The following is a 16234-nucleotide window of genomic DNA, read 5'->3' as shown; positions in this document are numbered from 1 at the left end:
TTGTTTTTAAACTGAAAGGAGATTTTTCCAACACATTTCTTAAAGGAAAACGACACGGTTATACAGTACTTACAAAATAACAAATACAAAAAATAACATATGTTTTATTTTTACAATCTTACTAGAGAAATCTGAAATTTTATGTTCCTTTGGACTTTGATTGTACCTGTGAAGGTGCAAGTATTTACTAAAAAAAAAAAAAAAAAAAAAAAAAAATGTAAAAAACAAATGGCACCAGGTGTGCTGTGAGTCCCTATCCCCAAAAGTAAATTTAAAGTCTATATTAGGTGGTTTAGCACTGGACAATCTAAAAGTATCACCACTGGTCCAATGACAGCTACATAGCTTTTAATAGAATTAAATAATTACAAATTTGGAAATATGAGTTCTGTCAGTCACATTTTTTTTTATTAAATCATTCATTAGCTTTAAAAAAAAAAAAATTCATAAAATACTTTTGCCTGCGTTTTTTATCCTCAGGTTCAAAAGTATAAACATATCATAGCAGTCAAAATAGCAAATAATAATAATAAAACTATTATAATAAATAATAATAATGACAATATGACTTGACATATCGTGTTTTCTGCTACAAAAAAAACAAGAAAAGCTTGCCTAACTGTATCCAGGGCAAGCACTTGCAGAACCTTTTATTTCAACGTTAAATAAAATCTATAAATTCTATTAGCAATTAAGAGACCTGAATATAAACTATAGCGATTGCATTAAAAAATACATTTAGAAAAAATAACTTGAACATAAAAAAAAAAAATAATGAAAAGATTCAAGAGAACATAAAAAGATATAGAATTTCAATTAAACAGCAATTCTCTGTGCAGTAATGATTTATTTGTGGCGAAAGTAAAAGATCTGCCGTTAGAGGTTAGATTCTGAACCGTGTTGTTCCTTAAATTAAATGTAATCAAAATCTATAATACTGAGGTCATGTCTGAGGTGAGCAGTCTGAGAAAAACAACTCCTTACTATAAGCTAATACCACAAACTAATGAGTCAATACTATTAACACCTGCACATTAAATGTATTTCAGTTGGCAGTGTTCCCAGAAAAAAAGGTGAAATGTAATATGGTGAGGTAGGAAAAAAAATACATTTTGAAGTGTAATTAGAAAGCTCTCTTTTGTGCGGGTCTCAGACTAAAATGTTTGCCACTGCAACCAAACCTAATGCTTTAAGCCCAGCAACTTGGCACCTACTTGAAAGATGATGGGTCTTGACACCAGCAACACTTGACTTTGCCAGCGAGGAGAAAAGAGAGGACAGGGCGAGCAAGGAAGGATTAGACAGGGTCACAGATAAAGAATTCAGAGTCCATTTCAGTGTCTAGAAGAGACAGCCGTTATGTCCCAAAGCTCTCATCTGTCAAAGTTACACTTCTGTCTTCTTTGTAACCATGCCCTGATACCGGTTATGCATGCATTGTGCTGGTTTACAAGTGGGATTTTAATGTGTAACCCTCAAATAAATAAATGAATGTATTGCAATATTTGCTGTTGTGTTAGTCACAAACATAATTCTTTTAGATCAGTGTTTTTTTTACCACATTATTGTATTATGTACCTTTTTATGAAGAGAATTGTATACCAAGTACACGCTACGATTTCTCAGTATTCCCGTAAACCCCTAATCTGTATATATTTAACCATTTGGCCTATAAATATGTATAAACACACAATTACACATAAATGTAAACACATTCAGAGATATTTTATATATCATATATAATTTTTTTTTACAGTACTTATATAGCGACAGCATCTTCCTTTGCACTGTACATTTGGGAGCAAAACAGTAATGAAACAAGACGGGGTAACAGACAAAGAAGTAAGCAAGAGGACCCTGCTATTGATCATATCAAAATAGAATTTTGCAAGTAAAACAAATAATTATGAACTAGAAAAGGGTATATGCCGGATCACCTCAGTCTGCCCCCCCCACCACGTCCCACTTATATTGCTGCTGTATCCCAGTCTGCCAACCCTCTCCCCCATCCGTGGTGTGCCGTCTCACTCCGACTCCTTCTGTGCTGCTATCTCCTGCCCCCCCTCTGTACTGCTCTGTCTTGCCCCGTCATGCCCGCTCTGCCCTGTCCCATCTCCTCCCTAGCCTGCCCTCATGCTCTCATACTTACTCCGTTTCCAGCAGTCCGACAGTGTATACTCTCCAGCTAGGTCTGTTCCATCTCCAAGCACACGTCCCAGCTCCCACTGTGCATGCATCTTGGAGACGGGACAGATAGACAGACAGATAGATAGATAGATAGGATAGACAGACAGAGAAGCATGAAGGCAGGCAGGCAGACAGAGAGACAGACAGACAGACAGACAGACAGACAGACAGACAGACAGACAGACAGACAGACAGACAGACAGACAGACAGATAGATAGATAGATAGATAGATAGATAGATAGATAGATAAGGGCATGAGCGTTTGTGCCATATGCCTGGTGTAAACCGGCACATACGCTGCGGATGCTAAACTGTACTAAGTTATGGACATTTTGTGACAGCCCCTGGGTATTTGGAGATCTGCAATTCATGTTTTAATATGAGCTTGTTCATATAGCATGGGGGAAAAAAAGAGAGTGACTTCTGTATATTTTCATGTATCGGCACAGAGGTAAAAAGCTCCTGATTTTTTTATTTGTGGTTTTATTTATTTGTTTTAGTGTGCAATGATGTTTTTACATCTATTATGTAGGTTGTATGTGGTTTCACTTAAGGTTTGGGAAGGGCAGAGCTAGATCAGCCACAATCTGGAGCATACGCACTAGTGAGTATATACCAATATAACTTGGTAAATGAAGTTGAGCTCCCACTTGCAACCAGGCAGCCTGTATACATCATGACATACGTCTACCAATGTCGGGAATGGCGCAGGAGCATCATTCTTTCACAAGGATTGCAAGTGATTGATGGTTGTAGGAAACGCTATGCCAGGGGTCTTTTCTGGATATCCCCTAATCCCTCAGATCACGCATATAACATTCCTGGAGTTTACGCTCCCACCAAGTATTCCCTTTTGCTGATATTTTCCCGTCCGTGTTCCAGAGTGACATCAACAAGGATACTTTTGCACAGGAAACATGAACCAGTGGAGCTGTCACAGAATCAATTATCCCTCTTTCAAAGTCACCGAGCTGGACACACGCAGTCATGTTAACCATAATTCTAGGTGACCGGGGCCGATAAGCCATAGGGTTCCCGCCTGGTTACTTTAGCGGAGGCGCCGCAACCTGCCCGATTTTAAAGGGGCATAATGTGCCCTGCTCGCTAAAACAGGAGTGTCCCGCGGGTGGGAAAAGTTGCAGTGACCGATCAGCGCAGGGTGAAGAGATGCCACGTGAGAGGAGAGCTTGGGGGAGGCCCAGCATTCATGCCCCCTAGTGTGATGAATTGGGAGCATGTCACAATGACACGCCCCCTGCCCTGTCCGCAGTCTAGCGGGAACACTAATCCATGACTATGAACATGCTGGGATGTTATTTGTTTAATAAACATATGAGCTGCACCCGTCTGGAGCGCTAGCTTTTAATTTGCCTGGATGTAGCATTTTTTTTGACCACTGACTGTTAAGCATTATGTTTTACTGACGCTTCAATGACTGGTTCCCAGTCACTGGAGCTCATATATATTGCACTGTAAGAGCATCCCAATGACAGGAAAGCTGTAGTGTCATCCTATACAGAAGACACGCAACTGTGCTGCACCAAATCTGTGAAAGAGGAGAAGGCAGCAAAATCTTTCAATCATTATAGCATACACACGGTCAGATTTGTCAGATGAACGATTGAAAGATTTGATGAACAATTTGACCAACGATTTGAACTGTGAACGATTTTTGACTGCATTAAAATGAATGGAATCGTCGAAATTTGACTGCAGACACATCAGATGTGAGATATCGTTATCTGACCATCGGGAACGTGCATCGTTCATCGTTAAGACATGTCAGATAGGTCAGATTTTCCTTCAGATATGAATGATTTTTTAAATCATTATCGCTCAGATCTGAAGAAAATCTGACCGTGTGTATGCACCATTATACACAACTGTTTGCCAATTTAATATATACAGAAACTGGAACAGAATATTGTGTTTACCTGATGATGCTGAATTCTATTTATACAGCAGGTAAAGTTGTGATATAAATGGAATTTGTCCACATCTTTCACATTTCCTTCCTTCTCCTTTCCTGTTGCTTTAGCCAGTGTGGAATGGATGGTGACGTAATTCTGTTTACAGCTAAAAACAGAACGAGAACAATAGATGGTTGAGAACAAAAAAACTGTATAAACATGCTGTCATAAGTCACTTCAGTACACAGGAGAAGAACGGCACGCAAATTGCAGGTCATGTAATGCCAGCTGTGACATCACTCCGTCTGTCCAATCTGTACGGAGAATTTACAATATCGAGAACACTGCAAGCCAATAAGATATCTTTATAACTTCAAGTTTATCTGCACTGTGACTGTTCCCCCTTCTACATGCAAGATACACATTACATGAGCATAGGATGTACCTAAAAGTAGCCAAAGAATAACAACATTAAATTCTGAATGGCCAAGAAACATTATACAGGTCTGCTAGGGATGGCCAGACTCCTGCTAGCCACCAGGAGCTAACACTGGCCTTCTACCCTACCCGTTTTTTTTTAACAGTTCGTGAACGTAATATAAAAAATAAGGGTTATGGTGGACTTACCTTTGATAACTATTTTTCTTGGAGGTCCATAGGATCCACAGGGATACCATGGGGTGTAGATGGTTGGAGCTAACCGGGCACCAACCAGTCAAAGCTTTAGCTCCCAGGATGCCCCGGGCCTCCTCCACATATACCCCGCCCCCAGCCAAAGACAGATCAATTTTGTGAACAAGCCCAAGGCAGGAGCAGGAAAGGGGAGAAGGAAGAACAGTACACACTAGACACACTCTCACAAAAGATGAGGGAATCAGTGACAAGAGATAAATACCCATTGAAGCCAGGTGAATCCTATGGACCTCGAAGAAAAAGAGTTAACAAAGGTAAATCTACCATAACTCTTATTTTCTTCTTCAGGGTCCATAGGGATCCACAGGGATACCATGGGAATGTCCTAAAGCAGTTTCCCCTATTGGTGGGGACGCTCTTGAGCAGAAAGGAGAACCCCTCGCCCAAAGGAAGCAGCCTGAGAAGCAAAGATGTCAAAGGTGTAGAACTTGAGAAAGGTGTGGACAGAAGACCACGTGGCCGCCCTGCACAATTGTTCAGCAGAAGCGCCAAGTCGAACCGCCCACGAGAGTCCCACAGACCAAGTAGAATGTGCTGTAACCCTGTTTGGAACAGGAAGATCAGCTTGCGTGCAGGCCTGAGAGATTGTCATGCGGAGCCATCGAGCCAAAGTCTGTTTGTTAGCTGGCCAGCCTCGCTTGTGAAAGCCATACAACACAAAGAGAGAATCTGATTTCCTAAAGGAGTTGGTACGATCCATGTAGATCTGAAGAGCATGAACTGCTGGAACCACATTCTCTTCATTCAAATGGAACCGGATACCATTTTAGGGAGGTACCAGCCCTGGTACAGAGGGTAGCTCTATCCGGATGAAAGATCAAGGAGGAGGAGCAACAGCAGAGCGATACCAAATCAGATACCCTTCGGGCAGAGGAGATAGCAAGGAGAAAGAGCGTCTTCGCAGTCAGCCTTTAGAGGTCTACTGAGTCAAGAGGTTCAAACGGAGAAGCCTGGAGAACCAAGGACAAATCCCGCGGGGCCACCGGAGGGACAAAGTGAGTATGAAGGTGGAGAACACCCTGAAAGAATGTTCTAACATCAGACAGGGGAGCTATCCTTCCCTAGAACCAGACTGACAATGCAGAAACCTGAACTCTAAGGGAGGCCAGGTGAAGACCGAGGTCTAACCTAGCCTGGAGAAAGGCAAGCACCTGGGAGACCCTAAAAACTGTAGGGTCATAGCATCTGGGGGAGCACCATTGAAAGTATGAGTGCCAAACTCTGTAAAAGATGCGGGCTAAGGAAGGCTTATGCGCCCTGAGCATCATCTAGACCACAGAGCGAGAGAAGCCCTTGGCTCTTAAGAGGGATGACTCAAGAGCCACGCCGTCAAAGACAGACGAGATAGATCCAAGTGCTGGCAAGGGCCCTGCACTAACAGATCCTGCCATAGAGGAAGTGGAAAGGGAGTGTCTATGGAGAGACTCCGTAAGTTGGTGAACCAATGGCACTTGGGCCAGACTGGAGCTATCATTATCACGCCTTCTTGCTTGAACTTTCGGAGAACTCTCGGGAGGAGGGAGATCGAAGGAAAGAGGTATGTGAGATTGAAGTTGGCCCTCACTGCCAGAGCGTCCACGAAGATGGCTGAGGGGGTCTCTGGTCCTGGACCCATACCTGGGGACCTTGCGGTTGTGACGTGAGGCCATGAGGTCTACGTCTGGTAGGCCCCATTTGTTTACCAGAAGTTGAAAGACCTCCGGGTGGAGAGCCCACTCTCCGTTGTGTATGTCCTGATGGCTTAAAAAGTCTGCTTCCCAGTTAAATACTCCAGGGATGAACACTGCCGAGATTGCCGGAAGATGACGTTCAGCCCAGACCAGTATGTGTGTTCCCTCCCGCATGGCTGCCCGACTTTGCGTGTCTCCCTGATGGTTCAGGTAGGCTACCGCAGTTGTGTTGTCGGGACTGGATTTGGACCAGTCTGCCGCGGAAAAGGTCTTGCACCAGAGAGAGCGTTCTGTATACTCTCGAAGCTCCAGAATGTTTATAGGCAGGCGACTTTCCTGGGTTGTCCACCAACCCTGAAAAGTATGATGACCGGATACCATGCCCAATCCGCGAAGGCTGGAAGCTGTAGTGAGAAGCTCCCAATTTGAAATCCAGAAGGGGCGACCCTTGTCCAGATGGGACGTCTGTAGCTACCATGAGAGGGAAAGCCGAAGAGAGGAGGATCGTCTGGGACCGGATCAAACGATACTGCCCATTCCACCAGGAGAGAATCAGTTGTTGAAGGGGCCTGGAATGGAACTGTGCGTATTCCACCATATCGAAGGTGGATACCATGGACCCCAGGATCTGTATCGCTGAGTGAATGGATACCCTTCGATTGTGTTGCAAGTTGCGCAAGCGCAAGTACAGTGCCGAAATTTTGTTTGCTGGCAGAAAGATCCTTTGTATTCGAGAATCCAGGAGTGTACCCAGATGTACCATCCGCTGTGATGAAAGACTTTCTCCAATTGATGGATCAGCCTTGTACTTGCAGACAGGCATTTGTCAGCTGGAGATGGTTTTGTAAAACTGTCAGTGAATGTGACAAGAATGAGAGGTCATCTAGGTATGGCAGGATTCTGACTCCCTGACGCCTGCGGTGGGCCGCCATGACTGCCATTATTTTGGTAAAAAACAGAAGGGCCGTTAAGAGACCAAAGGGCAGCGCCCGAAACTGGTAATGTTGCTGCAGAACAGCAAACTGAAGGAATCATTGGTGGGTTGGAGTAATAGGCACATGCAGGTATGCATCCTGAATGTCCAGAGAAACCATGAAAACCCCAGGCTCCAATGCCAGGACAATTGATCATAGAGTTTCCATGCGGAACTTGGGCACTCGGATAAATTTGTTGAGGGATTGAGATTCAGAATAGGCCGATGAGACCCGTACGGCTTCTGGACCAAAAAAAAAAAAGTAGAATAAAAACCAGTTCCTCGCTGAGCTGAAGGAACCGTATTATCACACCTGAACGTAGCAGGGAGTAAATAGCGTCCTGGAGGGCAAGGGCTTTGATGGGGGACCTGTACAAAAAAAATTGCTGGGGAGAATGCCTCAAAAAGGTAAGGGCGTACCCCTGAGAGACCACTTCTCAGACCCAGGCGTCTGTTGCTGTTTGATGTAAAGAGTCGGCAAATCAATCAAGTCGGCCTCCCATCCTGGGATCCCCCAGGAGAAGGCCCGCCCCATCAGACTTGGAAGCTGGACGTCTGACCGACCAAGACTTCTTGGATCGCGGCTTTGTGATCTTGTGAGAACTAGTCTGCCTGGGAAACGACTGTCCTTTTGCCTTACCCTGGGGACGAAAGGACCGAAAAGAGGACAGCCTAGGCTTAGGGGCAGCTGCTGATGGCAGAAAGGCAGATTTTGAGGCTGCCACAGTAGCCATATTCTTGTTCAACTCTGCGCCGAACAGCCTGTCTCCAGAGAAGGGTAAGGATTTGAGGGCCTTCATGGATTCAGTGTCCGCTTGCCAGGACCGCAGCCAAAGGACCCGGCTGGTGACTACCGAGATCGCAGATGCCTTAGAGGCAAGGAGTCCAGTATGCAACGCAGCTTCTCCCAAATAAGATGCCACTTCCTAAATATGAGAGATGTAGGCCAGTTGTTCCCTGATAGTGTCTGATGGCAGGCCTCTGTCCATCCTTCGATAGCCTTAGCTATCCAGGCCACGGCCATAGCCGGCCGAGTAATAGTGCCAGAAAGCGAGTAGCCTGACTTGAGACAAGTTTCCAGTTTTCTATCCATGGTATCCTTAAGGGAGGATGTAGATGGTAAAGGCAGCGTAGAACTTCTGACTAAGCGTGCCACATGCGAATCAACAGTGGGAGGGACTTCCCACTTAGTACAGTCTACAGTAGGGAAAGGATAAAAAGACGCTAGTCTTTTTGGGACCTGGAACAGTTTGCCAAGCTTCCACCATGAGCACAGTGAGCTATTCTAATTGAGGGAATTCAGCCTTAACCACCTTTTGACGTTTAAACACCAGGGTTTTAGGCTTAGGGGCCGGTTTATCATCCTCTATATTCAGGATTGATTTAACCACCTTCACTAAAGAAGGGACATCCACTGTTGAATGACAGTCCTCCTCACCCGAAAGCAACCGGGGGACAGAACCCTGTGCATCATCTGTCCCCTCAGATAATGCATCAGAATCCAAAAGCTGGGTGGACTGAGTGCTTTGGCAGCTAACGGTCTGTCTGTCTGTCTGTAACATTTGCTGATAGGCAGCAGACGTTTGAGCCATATTCTGAAATGATTGGGCAAAAACATCCATCCAAGGAGGATGCATAAGGGGTACTGACATAGTAGGCTGTAACAGCTGTGGGTATCCTATGGTGGGAGACAGCGTGGGGGCCGACTAGTGGTCCACTAGCTGCGTCATAACCTGGGATAAGGAAGACACTCAGAGATGGCTCCTGGACAGGGGCTGGTATGGTGGGTTGGAGAGGTGGTATATAACAAATAGCACACAGACTGTCCTGCACGGAATCCTGCTGAACAGGATAAGCAAGTAACCAGCACAGTGGCCGCAGAGTCCTGTTTACCCTTGCCTTTAGAAGACTAATAGGGCCCATACACCTACACGACCAGCATAAGATTAGATTCATCATACGATTTCCCTGCGATTCCCCGGAGCTCCCTGGCAGTCTCGGCAGCATGTTTGTTGTTTTTCTTAGCACAGGATCTGTCGTAAGATCGATCCTGTGTCTCACAGGCTCATAAGGGAAACAGTCATTTTAAAATTACTTGAATTGCTGCACGATGGATCGCATTAACAAAATAAACGGCACGATACGATGGAACATATGTGCTGCACATATGATCATAAGATCCGATTGAAGGAGCAGCGGGAGCGCGCATCGTATCATATCACAGTTAAAAATTACACGATTTCTACATGATTGATCGTACTGCAAATCGAAAAACGTCTAATCGTCCAAAAATCGCGTAGGTGTATGGGGGCCTCTAGTAATAACCAGCCAGCAGCACACAGTGTAAAGCTAGTAATGCAATGTGACACCCTTCACAAATACAGGTAAAAGTGAAGTAATAATGAACCCCTATACACCTGGTAGTTAAGGAGGTAGAAGAGCAGCAGGGATAGATATACAGTAACTGACAGTCAGAAAGTTTAAGACATTATATCACAACAGCAGAGCTAGCACAAGTCACATACAATGCATATACAGTGCATCCGGAAAGTATTCACAGCGCTTCACTTTTTCCACATTTTGTTATGTTACAGCTTTATTCCAAAATGGAATAAAGTCATTTTTGTCCTCAAAATTCTACACACAATACCCCATAATGACAACGTGTAAAAAGTTTGAGATTTTTGCTAATTTAATAAAAGAAAAAAAAAAAAAAAGAAAAAAAACTAAGAAATCACATGTACATAAGTATTCACAGCCTTTGCCATGAAGCTCAAAATTGAGCTCAGGTGCATCCTGTTTTCACTGATCATCCTTGAGATGTTCCTACAGCTTAATTGGATTCTACCTGTGCTAAATTCAGTTGTTTGGACATGATTTTGAAAGGCATACACCTGTCTATATAAGATCTCACACTTCACAGTGCATGTCAGAGCACAAACCAAGCATGACGTCCAAGGAAGACCTCCAAGACAGGATTGTCTCGAGGCACAAATCCGGGGAAGGGTACAGAAAATTATCTGCTGCTTTGAAGGTCCCAATGAGCACAGTGGCCTCCCTCATCCGTAAATGGAAGAAGTTCGGAACCACCAGGACTCTTCCTAGAGTTGGCCAGCCATCTAATCAGGGAGGTGACTAAGAACCCAATGGTCACTCTGTCAGAGCTACAGCATTCCTCTGTGGAGAGAGGAGAACCTTCCAGAAGGACAACTATCTCTGCAGCAATCCACCAATCAGGCCTGTATGGTAGAGTGGCCAGACGGAAGCCACTCCTTAGTAAAAAACACATGACAGCTCGCCTGGAGTTTGCCAAAATGCACCTGAAGGACTCTCAGACCATGAGAAATAAAAGATTGAACTCTTTGGTGTCAATGTTTGGAGGAAACCAGGCACCGCTCATCACCAGGCCAATACCATCCCTACAGTGAAGCATGGTGGTGGCAGCATCATGCTGTGGGGATGTTTATCAGCGGCAGGAACTGGAAGACTAGTCAGGATAGAGGGAAAGATGAATGCAGCAATGTACAGACACATCCTGGATGAAAACCTGCTCCAGAGCGCTCTTGACCTCAGACTGGGGCGACAGTTCATCTTTCAGCAGGACAACGACCCTAAGTACACAGCCAAGATATCAAAGGAGTGGCTTCAGGACAACTCTGTGAATGTCCTTGAGTGGCCCAGCCAGAGCCCAGACTTGAATCCGATTGAACATCTCTGGAGAGATCTGAAAATGGCTGTGCACCGATGCTTCCCATCCAACCTGATGGAGCTTGAGAGGTGCTGCAAAGAGGAATGGGCGAAACTGCCCAAAGATAAGTGTGCCAAGCTTGTGGCATCATATTCAAAAAGACTTGAGGCTGTATTTGCTGCCAAAGGTGCATCAACAAAGTATTGAGCAAAGGCTGTAAATACTTATGTACATGTGATTTCTTAGTTTTTTTAATTTTATTAAATTTGCGAAAAATCTAAATAATAAAACTTTTTACACATTGTCATTATGGGATATTGTGTGTCGAATTTTGGAGGACAAAAAATTATTTATTCCATTTTGGAATAAGGCTGTAACATAACAAGATGTGGAAAAAGTCAAGCGCTGTGAATACTTTCCGGATGCACTGTAAATATACTTGCAATGGGCACTGAATCAACTACTCAAGCCTTAATAGGCTGGTAGGATTGAGCGCTGTATAACCTGGCTCCGGGGAGAGGTATACAAGAAGACCAGACCCGATTCTCCTGGGACCTGTAGCCCCAGCAATGCTCTGCACAATGGCTACTGAGCGTCTCACAGTGGGAGGAGGATGAGGATGAGATACAGCTCACAGGCGGGAAACCTCTTGTGAAGGACCGCGCCCTGAGTTGGGGGAGGAGCTGCCAAGGGAGAGCCCACCTCCCCAGTGCTGCATCAATAGCCGGGGCTGCTGGCCTCAACAAACAGTCCCCGATGCCAGACTTTTAGATGCCCCGTGGTCTAGTGGGGATGTGGGTGAACCGGACACCCCACTGCAGCGTCCTCCAGCTAGTCTCCATATAAGGACTGCATAGAACGCAATTCCCTGCAAGCGGGGAATCACTTTACCTTATCTCGCCGTTTGTCCGACTGCAGCCCTGGGTCCCCAGTGAAGCAGATAGCTAAGCCCAGCTGGTGCCTGCCGTAATCACCGAACCGCTCACCGGCGAAGGTTGTTGGAGCAGCAGCACAGGCGCCCATTAGGACGCCCACGCTGCTTGCTCTAAAGAAAAAAAAATAAATAAAAATATTAAAAATAAAGCTTCCCCCTGTCTAAAGGTGTGACCCGGCTCCTGCCAGCACCAAACTCAAACTGACCTGCCTTTGGATGGGGGCAGGGTATATGTGGAGGAGGCCTGGGGCATCCTGGGAGCTAAATCTTTGATTGTTTGGTGCCCGGTTAGCTCCAACCACCTACACCCCATGGTATCCCTGTGGATCCCTATGGACCCTGAAGAAGAAAGTTGTGTATTTTAATATATTACTATTACATGCATAGAAAGAACCAAAAAAATTTGCTTTGGCAGAAAGTTTTAATAAATCATAATTGAAACTGTGGCACAAAAAACCATGAAATTAGGTCTGTCCTAAATGTGTTTTTGAGCGCCGGTCCCTCAGTGGGTTTTCAGGTACAATGTTTGCCTTGTGGCCAGCTTTAGTAAGTGCAATGTCAATATCCCAGGAATATGAATGACCTCCTAGGATGGCCTGAACAAGGCAGAGTGCGCTCCTTCTGCCAGGGTAACTAGCCCTAACCTCCCCACGGGGAGTGCCTAATCCTAATCCTAACCCCCCATAGGGGTACCTACTGCTAACCTCCCCCCCCAAAACCTAACCCCGCTTCGCTCCCTAAACCTAACCCTCCCCTCTGTGGCAAACGCTAAGGCCACCCCGGACTTACCTCGTCCGGTCTGGTGTCCTTCGGTGTTTCGACGCCTATCTTAAGTCCCTTGCCGAGAGTCGGATGTCGGTATACATCCCAGTGAGTGTGTGAGAGTGTGTATGTGTGTGTGAGCGAGCGAGTGAGTGAGTGTGAGAATGACAATGTTAGTGTGCCAGGGTGAATGAGAGTGAGCGTTAGTACTTACAGGTTTCTGATGTGTTCCAGCGTGTCCTTGTCTTTCGCAATCATGTCTGCTAAGATGTGCTGCACTCCTGTCTCGATATCTTGAAGCTTTGAAAGACCTTTGACAGAAAATAAAAAAATGGTATAGTGGCCTCCACAGAGACAATGTTAGCATTCACTCCGCTACAGAGAATTCCCTCCCCACACTCCTTATGGGTCATTTTTGCTGGATGTTACTTCACGCAGTACATTAATGAGAGGAGAGGTAACAGATCATACTGAGCTGGTGGGTGTTACCTCATGAAGGACATTAATGAGAGAAGAGGTAACAGATCATACTGAGCTGGTGGGTGCTACCTCTTCTCTCATTAATGTCCTTCATGAGGTAACACCCACCAGCTCAGTATGATCTGTTACCTCTTCTCTCATTACTGTCCTTCATGAGGTAACAGATCACACTGAGCTGGTGGGTGTTACCTCATGAAGGATGAAGGACATTAATGAGAGGAGAGGTAACAGATCATACTGGGCTGGTGGGTGTTACCTCATGAAGGACATTAATGAGAGGAGAGGTAACAGATCATACTGGGCTGGTGGGTGTTACCTCATGAAGGACATTAATGAGAGGAGAGGTAACAGATCACACTGTGCTGGTGGGTGTTAATGAGAGAAGATGTAGGAGATCATACTGAGCTGGTGGATGACACCTTCTGCAGAATATTCATGAGAGGAGAGGTAACAGATCATACTGAGCTGGTGGGAGTTACCTCACGCAGGACATTAATGAGAGGAGAGGTAACAGATTATACTGAGCTGGTGGGTGTTGCCTCAAGCAGGACAAGACATAGCAGATCATACTGAGCTGGTGGAGGCTACCTCATACAGAATCTTAATGAGGAGAGGTAACAGATCATACTGAGCGGGTGGAGGCTACCTCACACAGAATCTTAATGAGGAGAGGTAACAGATCATACTGAGCGGGTGGAGGCTACCTCACACAGAATCTTAATGAGGAGAGGTAACAGATCATACTGAGCTGGTAGGTGTTACCTCACGCAAGACATTAATGAGAGAAGAGGTAGCAAAGCATACTGAGCTGGTGGATGTTAATGAGAGAAGATGTAGCAGATCATACTGAGCTGGTAGATGATACCTCAGGCAGAACATTAATAAGAGGAGATGTAGCAGGTCATACTGAGGTGGTAGATGATACCTCAGGCAGAACATTAATAAGAGGAGATGTAGCAGATCATACTGAGGTGGTAGATGATACCCCAGGCAGAACATTAATGAGAGAAGATGTAGCAGATCATACTGAGCTGGTAGATGAAACCTCGGGCAGAACATTATTAAGAGGAGATGTAGTAGATCATACTGAGGTGGTGGATGTTACCTCACGTAGGACGTTAATGTTAAAAACTATTTTCTGTCCTTCATTCTCATGAAGCTTTGTGGGGAATTCTGCTATATGACTGCTGATGTGACCAGTGAGGCCTGGTATACAATTACAAAGCCACAAGGTGAGGAGCATTCAGTCCGCAGTGCCATCCCTCACCTGCACAACTATGGGTGACCTGTGAGGCAATTCCCAGCCCACCTGTAGCCGGAGAATTATTTACAACCTCATTGTCCCTTGATATTTTTTTGTTAAGCCTTACTAATGGCTTATTGTGCTCCTAGCACCTGTGCATATGGCCCATCCCTGAGCCCTACTACAGGTCATTTGTTTTACTATGGATCATGCATTACAGCACTGAGATCAGACTGCAATTACTGCAGACAAGTATTACACACAAGAATCTAAACAGGTGATCTACACACAGCAGGCCTCAATAAGCATTTAAATTATGCTGTATAATCACAAATGCAAAACAGCAAAAACAAGAAAACAACACGATACATTAAGTAACAAACTAACTGTGAAATATAGGTCTCTGATAAAGGTACTGTAATAAGCAAATCGTACCACTGCCAGTTTGTTGTACAACACTGCCCTCTAGTGACTAACATTATAGTACACCTCAAGTGCAGAGTAACAGCAACCAGCCAAACTTTAAGCAATGCATAAAATAAATGTATTTTGATGACTATAATTCTTAAATAAAAGCCAGATATTGCACTGATTCTGCATGTATAGAGGAAGAGGAGCCAATCCTTGTTTTGTACATCAGTAATTCCCACACTATGCATATGTGGGGGGACAAACAAGACAGCTAATCAGATCACAAAATAAATGGTGCGCCTACTAATTCCAGCATTATATGGGGGCACTACTACAGGGACATAACTATGGGGGCACTAACTACTACAGGGGCATTATATGGGGGCAATACTATATGATTTCCTTCCTTTCAAATCAAGGGGGTAACGTTGGCGTATGTAAATATATTTTGGGGTGAAAGGTAAAAAAAAGTTCCCTGACCCCTGCATTAAGACATTAACAATAATTCGGAGTACCAAGGACAGCGATTTCAGGCCAACATATTTATAACAAGTTAGGCCAATATGAACAAGATACTATACGCTGATAGCTTAAGATACTTTGAGCCTTGCTGGATGTCTATGTTGTATTATTATATTTCATTACAGTTCATATTAATAAATTACATAAAAGAAAAGATCATCAGCTACTAATACTTTATCATATTGATTTCAAGCCTGTCTCTAGGTGGAGCTGTGTCATGGAGCAAAGCCGTAACCAAAGCGGGGAATGGTCTCCTAATTGCTATGTCATATTTACCTTCCATGTTATTTTTAATGTACATGTGCAGGTTGAGCTGTTGCGGGGTTTCAATCAGGGCTTTGGCCGCAGTTTCTAGTCCCAGTTGCCTGGCTCTTTGTGCTTTGGTTCCTTTGCTTCCAGTTTTGTATGGAGTGTACTGCATAGTAGAGAAGTGTTAGTTCTATAGTAAAGCACTATACACAGGCGAGTATCAGCTGCGCTTAGAGCCGTGTACTAACCACATGGTCAATCTCATCCATAGATCTGCAGTTCAGCATGGCCGCCTGTAAGCTGGAGTTCAGCTTTCCTTCTTTCTTCAGTCTCTCTATAAGAGTGTGAGCTTTTTTGGTAACAGACCTGAACGGCAAAATAAAATATTGTTGAAATTGATTTTAGAGCCAGCGTTACAGGTAATATATATATATATATATATATATATATATACACACACACACATCAGGAATAGAGCAGCACTCACTTATGCATATACTGTACATCTTTG

General features: G+C 44.5%; 1 protein-coding gene across 1 annotated transcript in view; it reads right to left on the bottom strand.

The window, feature by feature from the left end:
* SRBD1 (S1 RNA binding domain 1) overlaps nucleotides 1–16234 on the bottom strand; it is a 266191-nt gene that overhangs the window by 218328 nt on the left and 31629 nt on the right. Inside the window, exons 7-10 of the mRNA XM_088477514.1 lie at nucleotides 15972–16089; nucleotides 15751–15889; nucleotides 13033–13129; nucleotides 4123–4264 (exon numbers count right to left, since the gene is read on the bottom strand). Coding sequence (XP_088333640.1) covers nucleotides 4123–4264; nucleotides 13033–13129; nucleotides 15751–15889; nucleotides 15972–16089 — 496 coding nt within the window. The remainder of the gene's footprint in view (nucleotides 1–4122; nucleotides 4265–13032; nucleotides 13130–15750; nucleotides 15890–15971; nucleotides 16090–16234) is intronic.

The sequence above is a fragment of the Taudactylus pleione genome, unplaced genomic scaffold (assembly GCF_031769625.1).
Source record: "Taudactylus pleione unplaced genomic scaffold, aTauple2 ptg000201l, whole genome shotgun sequence".
In the NCBI taxonomy this organism is placed as follows: domain Eukaryota; kingdom Metazoa; phylum Chordata; class Amphibia; order Anura; family Myobatrachidae; genus Taudactylus; species Taudactylus pleione.
The sequence above is the reverse complement of the archived record's forward strand: the minus strand, read 5'-3'. Positions and strand labels throughout refer to the sequence as shown.